The sequence below is a fragment of the Corvus hawaiiensis genome, chromosome 6 (assembly GCF_020740725.1).
Source record: "Corvus hawaiiensis isolate bCorHaw1 chromosome 6, bCorHaw1.pri.cur, whole genome shotgun sequence".
In the NCBI taxonomy this organism is placed as follows: domain Eukaryota; kingdom Metazoa; phylum Chordata; class Aves; order Passeriformes; family Corvidae; genus Corvus; species Corvus hawaiiensis.
This window is the reverse complement of record NC_063218.1, coordinates 59,284,110-59,309,911: the sequence shown is the minus strand read 5'-3', so window position 1 is coordinate 59,309,911 and position 25,802 is coordinate 59,284,110. Positions and strand designations below refer to the sequence as shown.

At 45.1% G+C, this 25,802-nt stretch overlaps 1 protein-coding gene across 3 annotated transcripts in view; it reads right to left on the bottom strand.

Moving 5' to 3' along the window:
- LGR4 (leucine rich repeat containing G protein-coupled receptor 4) overlaps window positions 1–8,468 on the bottom strand; it is a 75,415-nt gene extending 66,947 nt beyond the window's left edge. For 2 of the 3 annotated variants that reach the window (XM_048305842.1, XM_048305843.1), the window contains exon 1: window positions 7,852–8,468. In XM_048305842.1, coding sequence (XP_048161799.1) covers window positions 7,852–8,036 — 185 coding nt within the window. In that variant the 5' untranslated portion in view covers window positions 8,037–8,468. The remainder of the gene's footprint in view (window positions 1–7,851) is intronic. The other variant, XM_048305844.1, reaches the window with a different exon arrangement.
- Between the last annotated feature and the right edge of the window lie 17,334 nt (window positions 8,469–25,802).

Below are 25,802 nucleotides of genomic sequence, written 5' to 3'. Positions count from 1 at the left end.
GATTTTGTAAAAGATGTAAAATATCATTGTGCCTTCAAATTCGTGGTGAAGCTGAAATAGATTTCCCTTACTCTTTCAGCAACAGGAGTATGTTTCTGGGAAGTGGAAAGTTCAGACCTTGTCACCATCCTGTACCAGTTAAATAATTCAACAGTAAAATAAAATGGATTCTGCTATGTCAGGTATGTATTTTTAAAAAATGACATTAGATTTGAAAATATTGGATACTTCTAACTTCAGTGAAAGTCACAGAGAGGAACAGTAACTTAGCGCTTAAAAAAAAGGCAAAAGGTCAACTGTTTTGCAGGTACATCACAGGCCATTTTTTCGTTATTTAATTACACATTCCAGGTACCCTTACATCTACTGCTGCATGTTTCCAATTTGGACATATGTCATGGGTTAGCAAGCAGAGTCCCAGAAGTGATGTTCTTGCAAAGGGGTGCTTACAGCTTCCTCTGTGAGCTGACAGAGCCTATCAGCTGACCAGTTTGAATATGGACAATTCTTTAAGCCACTTAAAATTGTGACCGCCTCTGTGATCCACACTTAAGAACAGACAAAGCCCAAGCAGCTCTCTCTCGTTTCCGGTGCTGGGACAGGTGGCTACGGGCCCTCGTTTCCGTGCTCGGGCCAGGCCGGGCTGGGCCACAGCCATCCTGGGGCCAATGGGCCCTGTTCCACCCACGGAACCCCCCACAGCCCTGCTATGTGCAGCCAGAGTGGCCCAGCTCCCCCCTCTCCAGTGTGGCCAAGATTCAGCTGAAGCTGCACCGCTGTCTGGCAAAAGATCATGTGACCAACAGTGATAAGCAACATTCCAGCTGCAAGGCCGAGGTGAGATTAACCCTTTTATTGCTGTGAAGAGCTGAAAACCTGAGGGAGAAGAAAGAGGAGATGCTTAAAGCTGAAATTCTGTTGTGAAGCTATGATATATCAGAGTATCCCGTTGTAATTTCATGAAGATATGGGGGGTGGAGTGTTCAACTCGTAAGCAAAAGCACCTGCGCTGAGATAGGCAGATGCTGACGCAGCTGTAATTTCATGAGAAGTTTGAACAGGGAGAGATGGAAGCGATGAGGACTTTTGCTCCAAATGGAAAACAAGACCTCAGTTCCTGGAGATGCTCCCAGAGACAGTCCTAGAGATGAAGATGAGGAGGACCCTTTGCTCCCAGGGAAGGAGAAGGGCCTCTGTTCTTAGAGACGAAATGCTCCCAGAGGTGGGTAAAGAGAACTTTTGTTTCTGAACGGCTCAACCTTAAAATTGTACCCCAGTAATTCAAGAGTAGACTGCTCGAAAGCAGTTGTGGGAAAAGCTGCAAGTTGGGGGAAGGGACGCACATGCGAGCAGAGAACCAACCCGGGCGGCTGTCTCATTGTGATAATGTTTTCATAGCATGGACAAGAGAGACTCCTATTCCTAAATGGACTGAACAAGGTTATTATGGAAGTGGTAAACAGACTGAACATCTTAAGGGTTGTCTTTTTACATTATCAGTGGGAGAAGGGAGGAAGGGGGGGGGGGGGGGGGGAAGACAAGTGTTCTGAAGGTGTGGTATGATTTTTTTTCTTCTTTTAGGTCTGTTAATAAACTTTTTTATATTCTTTCAAGTTTGGTGCCTGCTTTGCGTTTCTCCTAATTCTTATCTCACAGAAGATAAACAGTAATGATTATTTTGGACCAAACCACTACACTATATTGGTGTTTCTGCCCGGTTACAAACCGAACCCGCTACAACATACCAGCTTTATCTGGAACAAGAGTGAATTAATCTGGGCCTGATTCTGAAAGAAAAGCTCTTAGACATATTTATAGAGAGGATGGTATTTATACAGTAACACCAAGGTCTTCATCTCCTCTGTGTGAACTCCTGTGACAACCATCACTGCATGCAATTCTGCATCAACGAAACCAGTTGCTCACCTATCAGCAAAGGAAACACCAACGGCTACCTCCACTTTTTCAGCAGCATTTTGCAGGGCAAGCTAGTGGTGGGACTGCATTGAGAACCAAGACCACATGACCAGAAATCTCTTTTCAGACCAAAGTTTGACAACGTCTTATCAGAAACTGCAAGAGTACCTGAAAGGTAGATATGAAAAACTACAGAAGAGTATTTCTCTGTAGCAAAATCCTAGGTCACTGTTGAAGCAGATGGTGAATCTACCAGGTGGAGAGGATGGCCAGGGACCTCTAATCTGTGACATACGGTTGATACCTCTGTAAGCAAAGGTCTTGTAACATTTAAAACTCTGTTGCTTCAATTTACTGGTTTCTTCAAATAGGAATGGCTGCTTCTACTCTTATGTACCTTCTCCTACCTTTGTCTCCTATTTCCAGGATCATACAAATCTAATTCTTCCTCAAGCTATTTTTGATCTTCTGCTTCTTCCATAAAAAGACTCAAAACCACAGCTTGGCAGCACAGAGCTGCTGCCTGAAACACATTCACCCCTTAATAGAGTAACTGCTGGCAATGAAGTTCCATGTAGCCATGCCGAAGTGAACCAGTCTCATCCATTTCACTCCCTTGTTTGTTTGTAAAACAAGGAGCAGGCAAACCCGGGCTGTTGGCAAATCCCCCAGAACACAAACAGAACATCAGCTCCTACCCATTCCCAACAAGAGGCTCATCTTTAGGAACAAGCTTTTAGGAAAAGCGCAAGGGCAGCTGAGAGGAAGATCTCTGACATTCAGAGATACTCACAGAGCCACGCAGCTCTCTAAAATGTGATATGGGTGCTCAGCCCTTTGGAAATCTAGGCCAGTAATTTTCTCTGGGTAAATAAGAGTTTGTGTTCTGCAAAAATTGCTGGCTTAGATGTAGAATACAAAACAAACAAAGATCCTTGCAGAGGAGGTTTTTTTGGTTTTGTTTTGTTTTTCAGTCCTTATATTACAGCTTCCATATTTTCCCTCTAGAGTAGACAGTTACTACCAAATTCCTCTCAAGAACTGAAAAGGTAACTATTTACTAGCATAAACTTGCTTACACTAAAGTCCAACTTTTTTCCATGCTGCAGACTTATCTTAGTATTTAATACCCAAAATCACACTTACAAGCCTCTGCCAGTAAGCATCAAATGAGAAATTACACATTGCTGATACAAATGAGCTCAGTGTACAAAATAAATGCCAAATACCTGAGAATTACATGCTATGGCAGAGTGTTGGGGTTTTTGGGGGGAGGGATAAAAGGTAAAGAGAAAATCACCAAATTCGATACCAACAAAAACATAAAAAGGCAAAAATATTTAATAAAACTTTGGAACACCAACAGCTTCACTTCGTGTATACTACCTAAAAGCATCTACTTTTTTACAAGACTGACAGATAAATTGGCCAGCTTGAAATGAAGATAAAGACTCCAATCCTTGGGTAATATATGCTGGAAAGACTGTTGCTGGAATCACTGAATGTTGCCTCCTGTCCATGGGATTTCATGGGCCTGTACAAATGTAACAATATTACTGATGACTTATTCAAATTCAAGTGACATGATCGTGTCTTTCTAAAAGAAGCATGGAATTATTACTTGCCATCACATCACCAGTATGTAGCACAGGCAAGTGAAAAACTAAATTATTTACCTGTAAAACCTTCAAAAACCTCTAATTAGATAAGGCTTTTCTATCTCAGGAGAATTGCAGTTACGCTACATTTTCCAGACTCAAGGTCACATCTGGACATCTTCACTTTTCACCCTAACAACTCTACTAGACAGCATTAACAAAACTCAGCCAGGTCCTTACTGTACTTAAGAGATATTTAGCATTCTGCTATGGTCAGATTTCTATCTTTGTACCAGATGTATGAGAAAAAGACACCTCACACCTCCCTACTACATTTTATCACCATTCTACAAAAAAATAACAGTGATAGATGAAAAGACAAAAAAAAAAAGGGCAAGGTCTGCTCAATCCAAACAGAACCATATCATTTTGCCTTTATACGTAAATGGAGAAAGGTATCTCACTCAATTGTGAGAGCATGTAGGTACTTCCAGATAGCATGTATACCCGAATACAGATTGCCAGTTCTCTGTGATTGCTGAAGCAACCTGTAGTATGAAACAAGTGAAAAAAGGATCTCATCTTGACCTTATAAAGCTAGTGCATAACAGCACACAGAAAGACAGCACTATTAGGTTAAATGAGCAATAAAACCCAAAAGATCAAGATGACAATTTCATCCTGAAGGTCTATCACCTAGTCTAGGGCAGCCAGAGCTCCCAAGCCCCTGTGCCTTTCACAACTCAAAGAAAATAAAATTAAAGCAAGGGACCCTACCGTTCCCTGAAAATACATACAAGAAGTACTAGAATGAAAACAATCTGTACTGTTTTCTTATTTCAAGTGCCTAAAATATAATAGTAGGCACTGAGAAGGGGCTATATGCCTCATGGTTGTCAGGCAAGACCTAAACGAGCAAGGCCCGTGGAAGATCTCTCCAAAAGTAATTATCTAGAATTACTTGCTTTTAATCTCCTTTACAAGAGTCATACAAGTATTAAACCCTCCAAACTGGAATTTGAGTTCTCAAACTGACATCCATGAGAAGCACAAGCACATGTATGCCCTATTACAATTACCTCTCACTAGCATGAAATTTTCTAGAACATGGCAAGTGAAACATCATAGCAAAAATCAGGAGCATATAGCATTGGAAAAAAACCCAAACAAAAACCATTTTCGTATTCTAGCACAGGCACCACTTGTACAGATGACAGTTATTTTGCAACCAAGCAAACTGAACCTTCGTAAACAGAAAAACAGGCAGACGGTAATTAAGAGTTACATAAACACCTACCTAAATTATGCAGAACAAACGGTTGCCTACAGTGAAAGTATCAAGCAATTATCCGTGTCATCCCAACTCCCTCTGAGTTCCTCTCCATCCATCCCCCCAAAAAGTTTGGATCTAGTGCTGTCACCTCTCTTTTGTGAGTGCTTATACATCTCCCAATAATCTCTTCACTGAGATGACTGCAGTTGGGACAAAATACTCACCTTTATTCAAATTCCACCTCTCAAAGTTCACCAATGACTCAAAAGTAGTGACCAGATACTACATCTTTTCAAGCTGCTCGGTCTAATACAATTACCCTCAGGAGATCTCAACATACTTTGGTAATCATATAACTCCCCACTACCACTCCAGCCCCTCTCTCCCTGCTTTCAAACCACCACAGTAAGCAAGAAATGAGCAGAGGATCAGTCAAGAACTGAATAAACAGAAATAAGGAATGTGAAGTGTATTCTGTAAGGATATGCCTTTAAGGCTCTAGAGAAACTCCTGCCTGATCATTCATGGCAGCACCTTGGAAGTTAGGCTAAATTATTAGACTTAATACAAAGAAATTAAGATTCCAGGAAAACAGAACTAGTAAAAATTAAATACCAACTTCCTTCCATAATTCTCAACTGCCTTGGAACTCATTCACTAGCAACTTTAATTGTGAGCAACTTTTCTTCAGTTGCTCTCTCCTGGCCAAAGCAAAAATCTAGGTATAGCTTTGCTCTAGTATTACAGAACATCACCTCTAACACTTTCAGCCACCTCTATGCTACAGGCTCTCTGCTGCCATGGCTATAATTAAAAAAAAAACCCTGTAGTAATGCTAAGGGGCTTTCCTGACATTATTAAGGTGCCTGACATAGAGCACAGTAAAGCTTTCTTCTCTTCACATGGCTAAGGTGCTTTGCCATGAGACAAACATGTCAGGTAGGGGTGTGATTTTATTTTCATGTCTTCTTCCTCCACACAAACCAACTCAGCATCTCTGGCAAAACTATACATTGCCCGGTTCAAACAGGTCAGAAGTGAGTTCTTTACTGCCTCCCAAACTGTCTTCTACATATCCTAGACTTCTAGTGGCCTCACTACAAGAGAGGCTAGTTAAGCTCAGAAGTACCAAGAAGTCATCAAGTTTTTTTCCTTCTGTAAATAAGAAAGCAGGAACTATACACAAATGGGGATCAAGAGTGTCCTCCACTGCCACAGAATCAGAGTCTTCTCAAATTCAACAAAGTTTCTAATCAAGCTTAAAGAGCATAAAATCAAAAGCTACAAAAACTCATTCCAAAGCACACTGAAGTGTGTGCAGGTCTCCTCTCACTTTTGCCGTGTCACATTGGCTGTGTGAAATTTACCTGCACAGTAAGGAGAAACTTATAAACTGAAACTCTTTGGCAGCCTTATCTCTCATGGGTGTTGGCTATGGCAACTTGTGCCCATTAGACAACGAATGTTGTGTTGCAGACACTCAGGGATGTACCAGCCCGTTTTATAAGACAGCCAGACAATGTAGTAGCCATAAAAACTTATGCTTAAATGCAGCTTTTACCAGAGAGGCTTCAAGCATTTTATTAATTTGGGTAACTTCCCTGTTTTATCTGTGGAGGAAAGAGAAGCCTGTTTACCAGTAAGTCCAAGGGTTCATGACGGCACTCAGAAACCACCATTTCTGCCACAGGAAAAACACCACAAAGTGAGGTCCCACTAACACCTTATAAGCACAAAAAAAAAAAAAAAAAAGGAAAAACACAGGTAACAACTGAGACCTGCAACTTCTACCATTCATCAAATACTACACAAGAAAAAAGGCCCAGTAATCTTTCTCCACCCAGTCTGAACAACTAAAAGAAACAATCCAAATATGTAGGAGAAATTGGAAACCTCCTCACTAAACAAAATATCCAGTAACTAAGAATCAGACTCCCTTTGTATATTAAGTGTAGGCAAACAAACAGAAAGAAAATAAGTGCAATTTTCGAAGGCACTGTTGTATTCTGACAAAACAGCAATTTAGTACCGATCTGAAACCATGCACCATCATTTGCCGTAGTGTGCTGTATTATATGTTGTAAACACGGCAAAGCTTTAGTAATACCAGACTTGACCAATGGCCCATACTAGACCTTGCTCCACCCTGTGAAATCTGCGCTGAGAAGTGGGGCAAGACTGACAAGTTTTATTGTGAAACTTAACAGGTTTGTGGATTAGCAAAGCTACCGTATTGAAAGCTGCAAATCCCTCCTCGGTCATGTCTCTGCAGAACAGGGCTCATTCCTCAATTAAAATCTTAATAATAAAGTTACCAAAACGCCACACAAGATCTACCAGCTTCTGCCTACTTTACAACATTATCATAGAATATGGGATAAAATGTTTAAGAGTTTATATTTTTCTTCATTCACAAGCAAAACTCGATAAACTTTTGATGTTTACTTATGCTGGTTTTTTTCAAGGTTCCCCTGAGCTTTACCATAGTGAGAGATTTTGTAGAAGTGAAGGCACCTTATTTAAACAGACTTATTTCGGACTGAAAATGCCTCGACTTTTGGGAGAAAACTGGCTAGCCTGACAACTGGTTGCTGGAGAAAAACTACGAGAAAGGCAATTCAGGGCGAGGACATCACGCTGAGGCACACATATATGAGGGCAGCAGCTCCCCCCCGGCTCAGGACGGCACCGGGATTGACTCGGGCCCCACCAAACCCCCCACAAGACCTCCCCTTTCGCTGCCACAGGACCCGAGCAGCTTCCTCCCGGCCTTTTAAACCTGCGACGCCGATTCCTTCGGGGTCGGCCGGCTCACGTCCATCCGCCGGAACCCCGGGGTGCCGCCTCAGGCCCTGCCAACCTCACCTGCCCTAGCGGGGCCGGGCCCTGCGTGCGGCCCAGAAGCCCCACCGCGGGAGCGCGGCGGCCCCGGAGTCGGCCGCGTTAGACCCGCAGCAACAACAACCACATACACACTCAATTGTCGGGGGTACCCGCCGCACGTACCTCCCCGCCGCGGCTACCTGCCCGCCCGTCCCCAGCCCGGCCCACGCCCCGACTCACAGGGCGTGCGTGAAGGCGCTGAGTCCCGGAGGCACGGCCACAAGCCCCCGCCCGGAGCAGTCCACGCCGCGGTCGCCGTCGCAGCTGCAAGGGGCCGGGCAGGGCGGGGGGGACGCTCCGCCGCTGTGTCCGGCCCAGCTCCCCAGGCCCCAGGCGACGAGGCCAAACAGCGCAAGGCACCGCATCGCCGACCCTGCCGGCCGCTGGCCGCCCAACCCCCCCCCCCCCCCCCCCCCCCCCGGCCCGGCTCGGCTCGGCCCGGCCTGCGGCTCTCCGCTGGCGCACTCCGCGCACCAAGCCTGGCCGGCTGCCGGGAAAACGTATAAGAACCCACCAAAAACAACAACGACAAAAAAAATCAAAATAAAGAGGCTCCTCCGTCCGGCGTGGCTCTGGGGCTGCCTTAGCGGGAAGTCAGCCCTCCGCCGCCCGCCTGCCCCGTGCACAGACCGCAGCGCTGCTCGCCACCGCTCATCTCAGCCCCGCAGGCAGCGCGAGGGGCAGGCCGTGGCGGTCCCGGGCCGTGCGCCCCGGTCCCTCGGCGGCCCGGCTCCGGGGCTGCGCTCGACGCACCCGCCCCTCCCAGACCTCGGTCCTGCAGCCGCGGCTGTTCCGCGCCCAGGGCAGAGGTGCGTATGCTAATGAGGCAGCCGCACCCGCGCTCCCATTGGTGCAGAGCTGGCGCGGGGTGGTGAATATGCAAAACAGAGCTCGACCGCAACCAACGGACGCGAGGGGCGGGGCCGATGGTGGGGCAGCCTCTCCTTCCCCGCGCTGCCGCCGCACCGCCGGGGCGCTCCCCAGACGCCGCCTGGACCTCCGGGACCCCCAGGCCCCTCGTCCCGGTACCCACGGAAACGTGACGGAATGAGCCGAGCAGCCGCGGGGCCGGGGCCAGGCTGGCCTGTGAATGAGGGCAGCGCCGTGCCCCGTGACCTCAGGACACCATTTCCAGCTACAGCATTGCCGCGGCAGGAGCGTGCGAGTGCCTGGGCCCGCATCCCCTAGCAGCCGGCAGGCACCGGTACCAACAAGGCCCCAACAATGCAGCGGGGGGAGATAAAGGCAGCCCCGTTCGGGGTCCGGTACTAGAGGATTACAGCTGGCATGGCACATCCATCCTCTGGTAACAAGGACAGGGAGCCATGCCGTCCTTCTGCCTCAGGGACACAAAAGCGTTTCACACTACTGTTCCCAAAGCAGCAGAGACTGCAGCACAAGCTCTTCTCAAAACCGGTTTGCTTTTAAAGAACTGTTTCCTTCCCACACAAAACACTGCCGTGGTACCTGGCTTTTATACAACTCATACATCTCAACCAAACCTGTGCCCATCTGGGTCCTCTTCTCCTAACCACCTTAAAAAAGAGTACTAAACAAAACTGAAACCCTATCTGTCCTTGTCATTAGTTCCCTGCATCACCCAAGTGTTTTTTTAGTGCTTTCTTTTGGATGCTTCTAATCTGCAGCCACCACGAGGAATAAGCCTGCTGCATTAGCTTAGCTCACTCATGCACCATGCTCCACGCAATCACCAAATCTCACTGGGGATGTCACGGCAGCACTTGGATAACCAGCTGGGACCTGTCACTGTTGGCCCACTCTGGTCCAGACCCCATAACATGTTCTGAGCCAGCAGACCTGGCTGAAGAAAGCACTGCAAAGGCACCGAATCTTGTCCTGGTGCACACTCACACCACCTATTTTACATGTCTCATTTGGATGCTCTGAACTTGCCTGGGGAGTTGCCTGCCCAGCTGCACTGCCAGCACAGCCTGAGTCACACCCAGGCAGGTGTCTCTGCAGCCCAACCTAAACTGCACAAACACCCGCAGAGCCCACTACAGACCTTTGTAAAGGCAGGCAGGTACCCTTCTGTCCATTCTGTGTATAAATGACAGAGAAGCACAAAAAGTGGTCAGGGGCTGACAACCTGCCTCTGCCACAGCAGGGAAATGGGATGAACAACACCAACATGTATACACAGAGCTCCGCCGACTTCCCTAAAGCCAGGAGTAGATTTGCAGTGGAAACTGAGCCCTTAATCCAAAGTAAAAGCAACTGTGCAAGGGTGTCACATGGCCTGGTAGCAATTACTTCAAGTTCCTGCAATTGCATATGAAAAATTCTAAATACCTGCAAATATATGGTAAGGCAAACAGGTCAGGGATGAGGCAGGCCTGCTTCCAGCGGACACACAGTGAAGAGACAGTGTTCATAGCAACCCTGGCCTGGCACTGGTGCTCTGATCATGTGCAGGTCAGTCAGAAGTTGAGGAGCTCATACCTTGCACTTCGCCTTCCAAGGACTCCCTGTAACAACACTGACATCCCAGAGGGCACCCCATGCCAGGCTGAGGTCCATGCTAATCACACCTTCCTTGAGCTGACAGAAGTGGGGGGGGAAAAAGCAAAAGTCTTTGCTTAAAAATAGTAATTCGGTGAAAATTAAAAATCAGGCATGCAAATAGTGGAGACCCGAAGATTTAAAATCATCTCTGCCCAAGAAAGTACAGTGCACAGTGAGGACCCTAGAAATACAGATCCTCTAGCCACCACCATCTCCATTGCCTACATTTCTCCTCATAATTTTTCAACTTTTAACTCCCTTCTAAATGTGTTAACATTATTTTATGTAGTTGCAAAAAATGTTATTTTCTTGCATTTAGGAATCCGGTTCCTGATGCACTGATTTTATATTAACATCATCACTTACCAGTGCAAAAGTAAGGTCATTTTAATAACAGGCTATGTGCTTGTCCTGTTGTGAGACATATGAAGTTCTCAAAGTTGAATCTACCAACATATGCTAAAACTTTGCCATATAAATACAGACACATATGGTTATCTTTTGTCCTCCCCAGCTGATCTTGGCAGGGATATGCTGCTGTCAAAGCCATATTGTTCTTAGAAATGTCAGGGTCAAAGACACCGTGCATTCATGTCATTCTCTGTGCCTGTGCTTAAGGATAGCAGTGGAGGACCAGCAACCAGAATAGAAGGGGAAAATATTTAAAGGAGTTCTCTCAACTTACTTCAACAAAACAGATCCAAACCGATCCCCATAAGAAAAAGTGACCTTTTTCTTCTACTACTGGCAAAGAAAAATTACAAAGTAATTATACTCACTCTGCAAATAGTCTCACTTCACTAACCAAAGATAATGGGAGCAGAAATGGCCCTCAGTGCCTGCTTGGATTTTGGAAGACAAATAGTAGCATGGAGGTTACTTTGTACAGCAGCAGTGGCACCCTATAATGCCCACAGAAGTTCTCTGGACAAAAGGACAAAAGATCCCTAGTAAAAGCAGAATAGCAGAGCTTTTATTTTCTTCATGCTTTGAAACACTGGAATAGTCCAGCTTTTCCTCTCAATCCTTGCCTGATTTCAATCTTTCTGTTTCTTTTACCAGCTTTACTTCAGATGTTTTATCCTTAGTGCAGCTCTCTGAAGTCTCCATATTTGAAACTCCTGTCCTAGGAGCAATCCACTTCCCCTTTTTATTCAGTCAATACTGCTTTGCTGCTTCCAGTTGGTCCGTAACTCAACCTGGCAAATTAATACTTTCCTTAGTTTTTCAACCTCTGCCTCTCCCTTGCTCGTACTGATGGATCACTGCTCTCTCCTCTCCATCAGCAACTCGCATTTCTCTCACTTTCTTCTTAGGCAGACACCTATTAGCAGGTATTTATTGGGTTTATTTTCCTTGATAAATAAAACCCTTAAATTTTCTGTGAATCTGGCTTATTTATGTAACAAAGATCTACATGCTAAGATGTTTTAAGCTGAAAAAATATGGCCATATTTTACTAAATTATCTATTTAGCTAAAAATTATACCATGGACTTTGAAATTATCATAGTTTAAAAATCTAGTCTGAAGCAATCCTTAATAGCACAAATTCCAAGAAGCACCCTGTTGCAGTGGGGATCCTGCAACACGCATATATCAAACCAGGAGTCCCGTGGAAAGGAAATATATATATGGACAGACAGATTCTTGATAGCTGTTTCAGAGAGATGTTTATTTCTCCAGCCGCATGGCCGGAGCTCTGCCCAGGAACTGTTCCAGTCACGGGACCAAGGGTCCTTCTGCCCGCGCAGGGGACACAAACCAACCAATGGGAACGAGGCTGAGCAGGGACAGGGAAGCCCCGTGTCTGTGCCCTCAGGGCCCCTCTCCCAGGGCTACACGGCAGGGGAGGGACCCCAACACCTCACCCGTTTTATTTTAATAAAAGGAGAATGAAAACAACTGGATAAACATAACAAGAACAGTTTCAAAACAAAACAAGCCACCCTCCTGAGTCTTTAAATGTCCAAACAGATTCTGCGGAACATCTTAGGGCTGACAGAAGGGAGACAGAACTCTGAGCATGCTTTGTGGGGAAACTGAGGCAGGAGAGGGTTTAACTTCTTCCCTCCCCCTTTTCATCCCCCACTCGGCATTGGAAAGGGATTTTTGGGGAAACAATTGGCAAAAGCATGGCTTTGTGAGGGAAACCATGGGTGAAAAAACGGATTGGGAATACACTGGGGGTAATAGGACATAGGGTAAAAGGGAAAGGTGGGATTAGGAAAGGGAAACTGTAGGGGGGGCTTACAATGGAGATACTGTCTAACATGACTACGATTTTTTGCATATATACTGCCTTTTACAGGAACACCATCAGGCCCAGTGACCTGCGATGCTTGTAACCCTTTTCTCCCTAGTACAATATTAAATTCCACCACCTCTCCATCTCCCAAGCTTGGGATGCATTTTTCAGGGTTATTCTTTTTAATAGCAGTTCTATGTACGAATATGTCTTGCTGGTTGTCACACCTTGTTATAAAACCATAATTTTGCTTAACATTATACCATTTTACTATCCCTAAGGTCTTAGTTGCTATGATCTTTTCCTTTTTCCGAGTGGCTGCTGTTTTCTGTCTCGCTGCGTCTTTGCTCTCTCCTTCGGTCGCTCCCGTGTTGGAATTGTCGGGGCTGCTCGTGCCTGCGCGCTCTTTCCGGGGTCGCGTTCGGGGCCGTGCGGGCCGGGCCGGGCCACGCCGCTCAGTTCTCCGTGCGTCGCCTCCTCTGGTCGCAGCTTCGCTGCCGCTGCCGGGCGCTGCACCCACGTCTCGGCCGGGCCCCCGAGCGATGACTCCCCCGCGCCCCGCTCCAGCGCGCGTCTCGGCTGGGCGCGGCTCCATTCCACCGCCATCGCCGCCAGCCGCCGCCCGCGCGCCGCCCCTCTCGGTCGGGCGTTCCCGGGGCTCGCTCCACCACGCGCTGTGCTGCGCCGTGCGGGTCCCGCCGGGTCCCGCCGCTCCCCGCTCCGCCACCAACACTGCGGCTCGCGTGGCTCCGCCCGCGCGCGGGAACTGCCTCGCTGCTGCTCTCAGAGCGCTCGGTGCACGTGGCCTGGGCCGCACGGTCCCTGCGCCACGCTTCCCTTCACCAGGACACAGCTGACATTGCTCAACAGTCTCGGTAACTAAATAATATTCACGAAAATATTCTTCCATCGGCATATATTTTGACTCCAATATTAACTGTGTCCAAACGGTTTTCCAAAAGCCCTTGGTAAGAATTAAATCCCAAGAAACATAGAAAAAGTTCTTAAACAACCATGACAGGAAGTGTTTCAGTTCTTTTTGAGCTTGAATCAAGCTAAAATTCACAAATCGTTGTTCAAGAATCATTTTAAGTTTAAGATAAATGTCCATATGCGGCTCTGAGAGCCAAGAGTCTTCCCACGGTTCCTCCATAGTTTAGATATGGAATAGCAAAGCAAAACCAAGAAGAGGAATCCAAAGTTTCCAGGGTTTACTCACACAAATCAGTCGCTTAGGGATCGGGGATCGTTCTGCCCGCATTCTCCACCATTTGTTGCAGTGGGGATCCTGCAACACGCATATATCAAACCAGGAGTCCCGTGGAAAGGAAATATATATATGGACAGACAGATTCTTGATAGCTGTTTCAGAGAGATGTTTATTTCTCCAGCCGCATGGCCGGAGCTCTGCCCAGGAACTGTTCCAGTCACGGGCCCAAGGGTCCTTCTGCCCGCGCAGGGGACACAAACCAACCAATGGGAACGAGGCTGAGCAGGGACAGGGAAGCCCCGTGTCTGTGCCCTCAGGGCCCCTCTCCCAGGGCTACACGGCAGGGGAGGGACCCCAACACCACCCTCCAAAATACAGCATAAGGCAGCAATTAGCTTATTTAATAAAAAAAATAACTGCAAAAGAGAGAAAAATCCTGAGGTGTGCTGTAAACCAGGTGAAGAAGATGAGGGTCAAACAATCAAGTGAATTAAAAAAATAGATAAAAATAGCTCATTTTGGTTGAGCTGAGGAGAAACTATTGTTGTGGTTTGACTCTGGCTAAGTGCCAGGCACCCACAAAAAAACCCATGTACTTATTTTCCTCTGCTATAGCTGAGCAGAGGAGGGGGAATTGAAAACTTTATTTTCATCAGTTAAGGATTATTGAAAAAAAAACTTCAAGGCAAAACAAGTTCAAAACTTAAACAGTATAAAGAAGATTTATTATTGACAGAATTAAAAGTAAAAAGGGTAATGAGAACCAAAGCAAACCTTCAGAACACTTTTCTTTCCCGCCCTCTTTCCACTGACCACGCAAGGAAACAAAACATGGGATATTGGTTCGTATTTCGCTTCTGAAAAAAATCTTTCTTCAGTATGCTTAAGGAAAAGAGTTTCTTCTGCTGTGCCATGGGATCCTTCCCACAGGAGATAGTTCTCTGTGAACTTTTCTAGTGTGGTTTTAACTTCCACAAGCAGCAGTTCTGCCCGAACCTGCTGCAGTGTGAGTCCCTCCTATGGGTCAAGCAGTCTTCCCACAACTGCCTACCGTGGGTCATTTTAGTTCATGGGGTTTAGTCTTTTATGGATGAGCTGTTCTAGTCTAGAAGCGAAGGCTCTCTGCTTTTATCTCTAAAAGCAAGGGTCATCTCTCTGTTCGAGTTCCTCAGCATCCACACACTCCAGAGTGAGTACTCGTCTTCACAGGCTGCACATGGATCTCTGCATCCCCCCATGCACTTATGAGTTACAGGGAAACAGTTTGCTGTATCATAGTCCTCACCACAGCTTGCAGGAGAATCTCAGCTCTGGTGCTTGGAGCACCTCCTCCCTCTCCTTCTTCTCACTGACCTCAGTGCCGGCATGTTGGTTCTCCTCACGTGTCCTCACTTTCCCTTTTTCTTTGACTTGGAAGAAAGTCAGTGTCTGTAAGTTGCAATTGAGAGGTTGATCTCGTTTGGGCTCCACATCGGGGAATTGCTTGCCGTATCTCTCGCTGCTGGCCACATGGTCCCTGCCAGCACCACAGGGCCAGCCCCGGCTGCATGGTCCTCACCAGCACCGCGTGGGCGGCTCCAGCCTTGGGAGGGGCCTGGCTGTGTGGTCCCGCCCTCGGGAAGGGCCCCGGCCGCACGGCCCCTGGCAGGATGGGCGTCAGCAGCCACCTCAGCACCCCTCGGGAGAAGAAAGAGAATTTCCCACCGTTTTCCTGTCTTAAATACTGTCATCACAAAGGTGTTACCAACTTCTCTAACTGGGCTACTAACCTGCCCATAGTCAGAGCCTTCAACAATTGGCTCTTTGCTGGACATAGAAGGTTCAAGCAGCTTTTCTCCCACCCCCACAAAAAAACAGGCTGTGTTTCACTAACACAACTATTCTCTTTTCTTCTTCAGGGAAAATGGAAAGCGCCATAAACTGATCTATCACTGCATAAGACCTTCAGGATTTAGTGCCTAATGTATAGGCACATGGTTTTGAAACTTTTGTCAGACATTTGGTGAAAAGGCATTAGGAAAGCTTGAGAGATATAGGGGAAAAATACAAAAGTATGGACATCGGATTTTTTCTTCTATTGCCACAGCATGTCCAGCAACATAACCGCTTCTGACAAAAATCCCACTTCAGAGACATGAATTCACTTGGATTTAACGGGAGTTTGATGTGGAAGAGTATGCAGATTAAGATGTGAAGCACAGACACAAAAATAAATACAATGTGAAGGTTGACTGGAGCAGCAGAACTCCTTGATGAATTCTGAGCTGTGCCATGAGACGATGGTAGGTGAATGGGAATGTAAAGATCATAGTAATGATAAAAACTTTGTTTTGCTTTAAGAATTTATTAGACTTCACAGAAAAAATGGGATTTGCATGGAGATTTTAATTTATAAATTGGGGTAAAAATGCAGTCAGTGTGTTAGTCCTGCAAGGTGAGCTGTTTCATCCCCGGTTTCCATCACCACTGGTTTTGCACATCCAAATTATCCTCCATCAGAAATGCTAATGTGGCAGGATGTGCCCCAAGGGCTGTTCCCCTCCCTGAGGATTGCCCAAACCCAGTTTAGTATGCATATGTAAATGCAGAAATGTATGCAGTTTAGAGCAGCTTTAAATTTTATCTCTGTCTAGTGATAAAAATAAGGTTTGCACTCCAGTAGGCTAGAAATGGACCTGAAGAATTCATCCAAAGCTTACTGTGAAGAAGCATCATGTGCAAGAGCTGCTGCTGCTATTATTTAGCCCCATACTGCTGGGAAATTCAATTAACACTTGAATTCCAGTTACACAGTGTGCTGCGTTTGGCTGGTTGCTGGCTGGGGTTAAACCACGACACAAGGAAATTACAGTTATGCTGGAGAATGTGACATAGAGCTGCTGTGTGTGGAAAAAGAACAGTCTGGAATATCTGCACTGCCAAAGCAAGTTCTCTTTGTCCTGGGTTGCAGTGTATTCTATTGCCATCCTCATGTTGAAACCAGGTGGGGCAGTGTTTCCTTGCCTCCTTCCTCCGGACTATCTTCTGTTAATGAGCCCATCAACGCCTGGTCTCATGACTCATCATCCCATTGTGAGATGCTCCACCCAGAAGGAGAAACCAAGCATTCTATCCTGGATATAATCTGAGATTCCGAACACCACAGACACCCTTTTCACTAGTTTCCCAGAGGAAAGGAGCTACATAGCCACCACTGGACCTTCCAAGGAAGAGCAACCCCTTTCTACAGGATCACTGCTTCGACAGAACCGCATCCATCACTTCCGGAGGACTCCAGCCACCATTTTACCCGACTGCCACCACCACCCTGACTAACAGGGTGTCAGGTTGTATCCTGACTCTGTCAATTTAATCCAGTGTTTTCTGCCTTTATCTTCTTGATTTCCCTATTAAATTGTTATTCTGACTTGGCGCCTCCTACTGGTTTGTTTTCAAACTAGTACATCTTTAAAATGGAAGTATACTTCTTCCCACAAAAAAAGTCTGAAACTTTTACTCAGTTGAAGTAGAACTGGAAGTCACTTCAGGAAATAAGTGACAAATGAAAGGCTCAGCCAAGCTCAAAACTTTGTTAAAAAAATGAAGGTAAAGATCCAAACCTTGGTATAGCAGAAATACAGAAACAATTTAAAACTTCAGAAAAATGACTGGAAAAAAACCCTGGTTTGGTAGGGTCAAAAGTTTGCCCAGAATTTTTTTTTCTCAGTATCTACTTTATACCTCTGTAAAACAAGAAAAACTAATGAGGACAAGCAAGACCACTAAGATCCATAGTTTAGAAACAACACATGGAGAGTCAAGGAAAAAATATGCAAGTTAACTATTAAATGGAAACCTGAGAGAAAATTAATTTTTAAATAGCTTATAGTTAAATATTACTTTTCTATGTAAACCATACTTAACTTCCAATGGTACAGTGTCTTTACCACCATTCCTGTATATGCATTACCTAGATGGTCCAGAGCATAACTTATTTTGCAGTCTGGTCCGGTGATTATATCCTTGTTTGATTATTCCAAAAGATGCCTCTGAAATGCAGTGAGCTGGGCTGCAAGTAGAAATGAGATGTACCCTAGCTAAAAGAGAATGACTGCAGGCAGTTTATTCCAACACCTTCTGTAAATTGGATAGAGCAAAGACAAAAGAGAGTGTTATAAATGAAGTCTGTAATTCATGCTGTTATGTATAAAAATGAACTGTAATAAAACTATACAGAGCCAGAGTTTCAAACCCCCCCACCAGCCTGGCTGAGAGGAAAATTTTACAACACTGGAGCAGTTGAAAAGGAAGTTCTTTCGGCACAGAAGTAATCAATAGGTGAGGATTCCACCCCAGGTGGGGTTGGATCTTATCACCAGGACATTAACACTGTGATGACTTGATCACTATATTCTGATATCTACATCTCAGCCGATAAGGAATTGGACATTCTGGGAACTCCATTGAGGGTTCCAAGAATCGAAGACAGACAAATTCATCACCGAAGATGGGCAATTCATCACATCTAGAAGACCCTTTGTTCAGCCTTGCACTGTGAAAGAAGAACTTCATGAATATGTTAAAGAACGAGAAGAATGGACTGGACTTGAACACTCCCCAAAAATCATATAAAAATAACCCGGACAAGGCAGCTGGTGTGAACCTGGGAGGTCTGATGCAATAGAGGTCAGATCTATGCATGTTCACCCAGCTCCGATCCCAGGCTCGGTGCTGCTTTTCTCGATCTTGGCTTTTGAGACCGATATTTCGGCCGCATAATAAATTTTATTTCTTTATTAATTTTGATTGGGCTATCTCGTTTATCACAAGAGGACAGCTCACAAAAGTGTGTGTGGAGAGTTGTTATTTTTATTATTTTGTTCTTTTGTTTGTTTGGGTTTTTTCAGCCTAGATTCTGCTGTCCAGAATTCATTCTGGAGTTTCTCCAGTACTATGTGTTCTCCTTGAAAAAAGAGGGACACCATAATAGCATCATAACAAATTAATTTTATGTTATCACTCTAACCCAGTCATCAGCTGAAAATAGGTAACTCTACAGGAATGAAAAAGCAATTTAGGATAAAATTACTGGAAATTAAATTCAGGGTTTAGTCCAATATTCATGTCAGTTTGTATTCTAGCTAGAAAGCTGTTGTAATAAAAGAACAGGCTTTCGTTAATATTTTGCAACTTTTAGAGGCATTCCACTGTAAGTAGACAGTACAAAACATCTCTGTCTTACTATGTGAAAGTAGGCATAAGGCAGAAATCATCAAGTACCTGTTTCTTGGGCATCTTCCCCTGCTTCCCACACCCACCCAACCCAGAGCAGCAATGGGCAGCCTCATCATAGAATGGTTTGGGTGGGAAGGGTCCTCATCTCATTCCAACCCCCTGCCATGGGCAGGGATACCTTCCACTAGACCCAGTTGCTCCAAGCTCCATCCAACCTGGCCTTGAACCCTTCCAGGGTTGAGGCAGCCACAGCTTCTCTGGGCAACCTGTGACAGTGACTCATCCCTCCCCTGGTCAGAATCTGAGCTTCCCTCACTTAGAGAGGAAACCCCTACCCACCGCAAACTGCAGGCCTTTGGCAGAATACCCCAATGGGGCAGACACTGTGCACCTCTCCCCTCTGTCTGACCACTTGCCTCTGGGTTTAGCACATCACTTTTTGACCATCACTTCACTTTGTAGGCACTTTGCAGTAATTCAACATATTTTTAAGTTAGACAGAGCTAATGAACCCCCCCTCATTTGAAAAAAATTGGAATGATTGGTGCTAAAATGCAGATAATTTTTCTTCTATAGAATATTCATTAGAAGCACAGAACAATCAAGATTTTCTACAGACATTCTAGAGGGAAATACTTTAAACATTAAGACAAATCAAAGGGTAACCAAAATGAAATCGGCTCATGACCGGGGCAGTTTATATATGCTGAGCATGTACTTCACAAGAAAGGAGTTACAAAGAAGTGTGTGGAATTTAGTGAAGTCAGAGCCACTAAGACCACTAAGGAAACAATTATAATGTAAGAATTTGGTGATGAACAATTTTCAGTGTAGTGATAACAAATTGTTTCTTTTTAATATTGTTATAAATGAAATTGGTAATTCATGCTTGTGTACATAAATGTATATATTAAATGTACAAATAAAAATGCCTAAGCCCAAACCCCAGGCTGGGGACGGAGAAAATTTCTCAAGCCTTGGCAGCAGCAGAGAAGACAACACAGCCAGGAACTAATCAGCATAAGAAAAGTCTATCTCTGGGTAGAGGTAGACCTTATCTGGAGCCATTAACACCACAGCTGGGTGATGATCTGGACGATGATGAAACTGATTAACATCGAGTCATTGGAGTATCCCATTCCGTGAACTAAGAATAACTGTTCCAGGAATTGGAGATGGACCATTCATCATCTGTAGGTACAAAAATGCTGTTAGCAAGGATTTTCTTGCTAGCTTCTAAGTCCGTGAGAGACTTTTCTCTCTCACAGAAGAGGTAGCAGGGAATGTAAACAACCAAGCCACCTGCAACCTTGGAAAGTCTTGTTTATGGTATAGTAGAAAATATTTTGATAATGGATGTTTTAGGATTTTGGCCAATCACCCCCAAGGGGTGGCTGGTCTTTTGTCCAATTAGACTATGAAGAAAAAAGTCTATAAAAGAGTTTGTAAAATAATTAAATAAATCAATCTTGCTGCACAATTCCTGCCTGCTGGATCTTCTCCTCCTCCTCCTCCCTATGGCTGCGGGACACGGTGATATACCGTAGGAACCAGGCCTGCGGTAATAATCATCCAAGATGGACAATTCATCAGATCCAGGAAATGCTTTGTGCAGTCCAACTTCGGGACAAGAAAACATCATGAATATGCTAAATTGCGAGAAGAACAGAATTAATTCGGACTCTGCCCAAGAACTGTATAAGAAGGAACCAGCTGAAGCGACATTCGACATTCGTGAACTTGGGGATCTGACGTGATAGAGGTCAGATCTTTGTCCACCCAGCACTGATCCCGGGCTCGGGGCTGACCTTTTTCCAATTGTGGCTTTCTGTGTGACCGATCTTTCGGCCGCGGAATAAAATCTGTTTCTTTATTAAATTTAATTTGGCTGAATTTCTTTACCTCAATATCATGATGAAGACCATGGGGATGCACACCTCCTAAGTTTTGAGTACAGTTTTCTATTAGTATAAATTAGCACACTAACATCCTGGATGAAATGCGCTGATTTAAATCATGTTCCACATATGCCAGATAGCTTTTTTTGGTACATTTTTTGAAATCACTAGGTCACTGCATGAAATTGATTTCTTCCTGTACATGGAGCCTTAAAGATGAACACAAGCGTTGTGTTTGCTTTGTTTTAGTACATGATTCCTCAGCACTAACACTTTATGTTGTTCTTTGTCTCTCAAATGCTGCAGTGGAGCAAATTTTTTTATTTTTATTCATAATTTGAAGGAGTATAAACACTACTAATCTATGGGTGTCACAGTTTCAGTAGGACTGACTTTAAATTGTACTTTTGAAAAGCTCTTATAATTAAAAGGCAACTGACTCAATGGGCTTTGGCAGAGTCCTTATTACTGGAGAGAGGAATCCCAGCTTTATTTTAACCAGTTTGTATCTAAGGAGGAAGAAGGGAAGCACATTAACTGATTAGGATTTATCATCAAGTTGATCTATCAGATACCAAGTGTTAAGGTTTAGGATTTTTCCTTTTGTTTCTTTCTCTCATGGAATTTTGTCCCATCTGTCGCTAAGAAACAATAATGACCAAAGCTTAAGAGAAACAAAAGAAGTTGCCACGCTCAGTGGAGGAGGGCAGCTGGCTGCACTTCTCTTATCTGAGGGGTTTGCCTTGGAGGGGCAGAGATACCATGAGATTTGGGCTGGGGGTAGGGGTTGGGCTCAGCTCCTAGCTCTCTCGTTGTCGGCTTCGGAGAACAGTCGAGCTGCTGCTTGGAGGGGGAATTCACTGCTGTCACCAGAGCCCAGCCCAGTCCAGTTCCCCTGCCATGGGTGAGCCTTTGCTCGTGAGAGCAGCCACTGAACTGGGACCTTATTAACACCCTATCTCACTAAAAAAGGGACTTTCACCATCTGCTGGGGTGCCTCAGGGGAAACCCTAAGACCCCGAGCCCCTTCCCCCTCCCAGGGAGCCTCTCTCTGCTGTGTCCTGGAGCCAGGCTGCTGCTGCCCCACCCCACAGTGTCTCTGCTACTGCTCCGGGTGTTTTGCTACACTATAGCTCTGCACCTGGTGCCTGCCCAGACACCCTGAGGCTCCAGCTACAGCTGCTGAGTTTCTGATACATCTCATTTACCACTCCGGGATTTTGCTCATCCCTGCCATTCCAGCTGCTGCTCTGAGGTTCCTGCTAGAGCCCATTTTGCCATCTGGAGGGGCACCGGGACCAGCTTCCCCTGTGGGTTTGTAGATGAAGCCCCTTTCCTATCTCTCTCGCCCGCCTGCCCACCATCACCCACTTACAGAGAGGCGGCCGAGCTTGCGCCACAGCGCCCCCTGCAGGCGCGGGGGAATCATCGCTCCCGCCCTGCCCGGCCGGGAGCCACCAGCGCCCCTGCCGGCTGTGAGCAGAACTGCACCCAAGGGGAAAGGGCCTGACAGCCGACAGAAGGTTGTTACTGGGCTTCTGGTTTTGTTTGTTGTTGCTGCCGGTGGTGTTGTTTGTTTGTCTTGTTATACATATATATATGCACTAGTAAAGAACTGTTACTCCTTTTCCCATATCTTTGCCTGAAAGCCCTGTAATTTCAAAGTTATAGTAATTTGGGAGGAAGGGGGTCACATTTTCCATTCCAAGGGAGGTTCCCGCCTTCCTCGGCAGACACCTGTCTTTCAAACTGAGACACCCAGCTAACTTCAAAATTTGGAGCATAAGCATAAGCTAATAATTTGGGGACAATTTATCCTATTTCAGCACTGACTGTTTTTTATCCTTGTCTTTTTTTCTTACTGATAGGTCATTTCCCATAATTTCTCTCTGGCTTGCAATGCAGAAAGGTTCAAGTTTTGTTCTGTAAAACACAGTACATATTTACAGTGCTGATTCAAGAACTGACACATGCGTGCACTGATGCCCTCCGAGGGGACCAGGCACTTTGGAAGATACTGGGGAGGGGAGAAAACATACCAGAACCTGATAAATTACTACAGGGCATAAAAGTGCAAGTAAAAACTTTGGGGGACACCTAGGACAAGGCAACAAACCTATTTAGCAATGCTTAATAGAAGATAGAACCATCTCAATTCTTACGTGACTGCAATCTTTTATCATGATGATCCTTTTCTTTTTCCTTATCTAGTTGCATTCTTCTTGTCCAATTAGAATTACTCTTGCTATATCATTTGAGAACATCCCACATTTATCTAAAGCTTTTGCTGTACATGATTAAAATGCAGTGTGATCCAAGACTAACATCACCAGCAGCTCAGACATGTTGTACACATTGATGTTGTCTACATCATGGATGTCAGGAAAGCCTTTGACACCTTCTCCCACGGGATTCTCCTGGAAAAGATGGCAGCCCACAGCTTGGGCAGGTGCACTCTTTGCTGGGTTCAGAACTGGCTGGATGGCCAGGCCCAGAGTGGTGGTGAATGGTGCCACATCCAGCTGGCAGCCAGACACCAGTGGTGTCCCCCAGGGATCAGTGTTGGAGACAGTTCTATTTAATATCTTTATTGATGATCTGGGTGATGGAATTGAGTCTGCCATTAGCAAATTCACAGATGACACCACGTTGGGTCAGTGTGGATCTGCTGGAGGGCAGGAAGGCCCTGAAGAGGGACCTGGACAGGCTGGATCAATGGGCCAAGGTCAATGGCATGAGGTTCAACAAGACCGAAGTGCTGGGTCCTGTACTTTGGCCACAATAACCCCCTGTAGTGCTACAGGCTGGGGGCAGAGTGACTGGGAAGTGGCCCAGCAGAAAAGGATCTGAGGGTGCTGGTCAACAGCGACTGAACATGAGCCAGCATGGGCCCAGGTGGCCAAGAAGGCCAATGGCATCTTGGTGTCTATCAGAAATAGTGTGGCCAGCAGGACCGGGACAGTGGTTCTTCCCCTGTACCTTGAGTCCTGTGTCCAGTTCTGGGCCCCTTAATTCAGGAACATGGAGGTGCTGGAGCAGGTCTAGAGAGGGACAACAAAGCTCCTGAAGGGTCTGGAGTGCATGACTTACAAGGAGGGGCTGAGGGAGCTGCAGTTGTTTAGCCTGGAGGAGGCTCAGGGGTGACCTTAATGCTCTTGGCAACTCCCTGAAAGGAGGTTGTAACCAGCTGAGTGTCAGTCTCTTCTCCCAGGCAACAAGAGGGCACAGTCTTAAGATGTGCATGGGGAGGTTCAGGTTGGACATCAGGAAGAATTTCTTCACAGAAGGGGTGATTGAGCATTGGAATTGGCTGCCCAGGGAGATGGTAGAGTCACCGTGCCTGGAGGTGTTTAAGACTGGATGTGGCACTCAGTGCCATGGTCTGGTTGAGAAGGTGGTGTTTGGTCATAGATTGGACTCAACCTCAGAGGTCTTTTCAAGCCTAACTGTTTCTGTGATTCTGTAATACTTTCATGAAGCAGCAAGACAAATACGACTTCTTAGGTACTCCATATTTATCATGGAGATGACTGAAAAAAATCATGGCTACTGCAGGCTCTCAGCTTCAGTAAGGTTACAGTCAGGCACCTGCCAAAAAAAGAACAAATTTTAATATACCAAGAGTTTTGCATCTCAAGCTGTTTGCTCATGCTGAGGGACAGCTCAATTTTGTACTTCTTGAAGGAAAAAAAGAAAATTAATTTCCTCAAATAAAATCACACAGAAAACTGCAAAAACACATATTTAATTTTCTTCTACTGTATTTTTTTTCCACTTCACAGAAACATTTATCTTTCTGATGCCAGCCACAAAAACTACAATTTAGCAATAGATTGAGGCCTTCTACAGACAAACTATTTGTTCTGTTTTTGCAAAATACAATAGAATCCCAATTCTTAGAGTATTAGGGGAGGTTGTGGACTGCTCTAAAAACCCTCTATGAGGATTTTGCAGAAAAATCCTCAAATACTCATCAAAATTAATACTTGCTTTAGTTTCATTGTATATCTATTATGTGTGATGATCAATGCCTAAGGTACACAGTGCAGGTCCACAACAATCCAATTTAGCATTCTGCAAAAAGGAAAAAAGTCTAAAAATGCCTGAGCCTCGGATGGCTCTCAATGTCCTTTACGTGTGTATTTTAATTACTCTTTCTGACACTGCTTGGCTGCTCTGACCCTTATTTTCCATATTTTTTTAATGTCAGGGGAAGGCAAAGTAGGCCACTGTATTTCACTGTCATTTACAAGAATGGAAGGTACAACATGCTCAGTAAACAGTGGCCATTTTCAAACCCTAATTCAAACCCAGGACTTCTATAGGCTACTGTAATGCCAGGAATGCAATAAATTACTGACTTTTGCCTTTTACTTACAGCCACTTGAAGTAGGTGGAAGGCCTGATTGACTTATTCCCCTGCTGTTAGCCATCTAGTCTCCCGCGTTGATTAGATTTTATTCAGACAATGCTACTGTACTGCTCAGGAAGAGAAGCAGAGCTACGATTAGATAAGAACCAGGTACAGGTGATTTTACTTACTTTTGGAATTACATGACTCAGTCGTGCATTGTTCAGGAAGATGACTTTTTAAAGGGGTTGAAAGAGAGGTGTTAGGTTGTTTTAATTTTCTCCCCTCTACAGATCTATCTTCTAGAAACCCAGGGAGAAATCAGAAAGAAACATGAAAGAATGTATGTCTGAGTGTCTAAAACAAGTTATGATGGAAAAAAGAATCAGTAACTTCACACAAAACCCTAAGTAACACTTAGAGCCATGTTTGCATTCTATACTACCAAATGAGATCAACCAGACAGGAAAAAAAAAATACTCTATTTAAAAAAGTGTGGGAAGGGAGGGGGACATGGCATGGAAGTTTACTCTAGATGGAGAAAACAACTGTTTCAATATCACTGTTTCTCCACAGGGCACAATTTCCACGTAAGGCTTTAAAAGATTGAACACAGACATCCAGCAATATTGGAACATATACATCTTACTCCAGCTTTTGTATTAACACAAGCCATTCTTTAGAC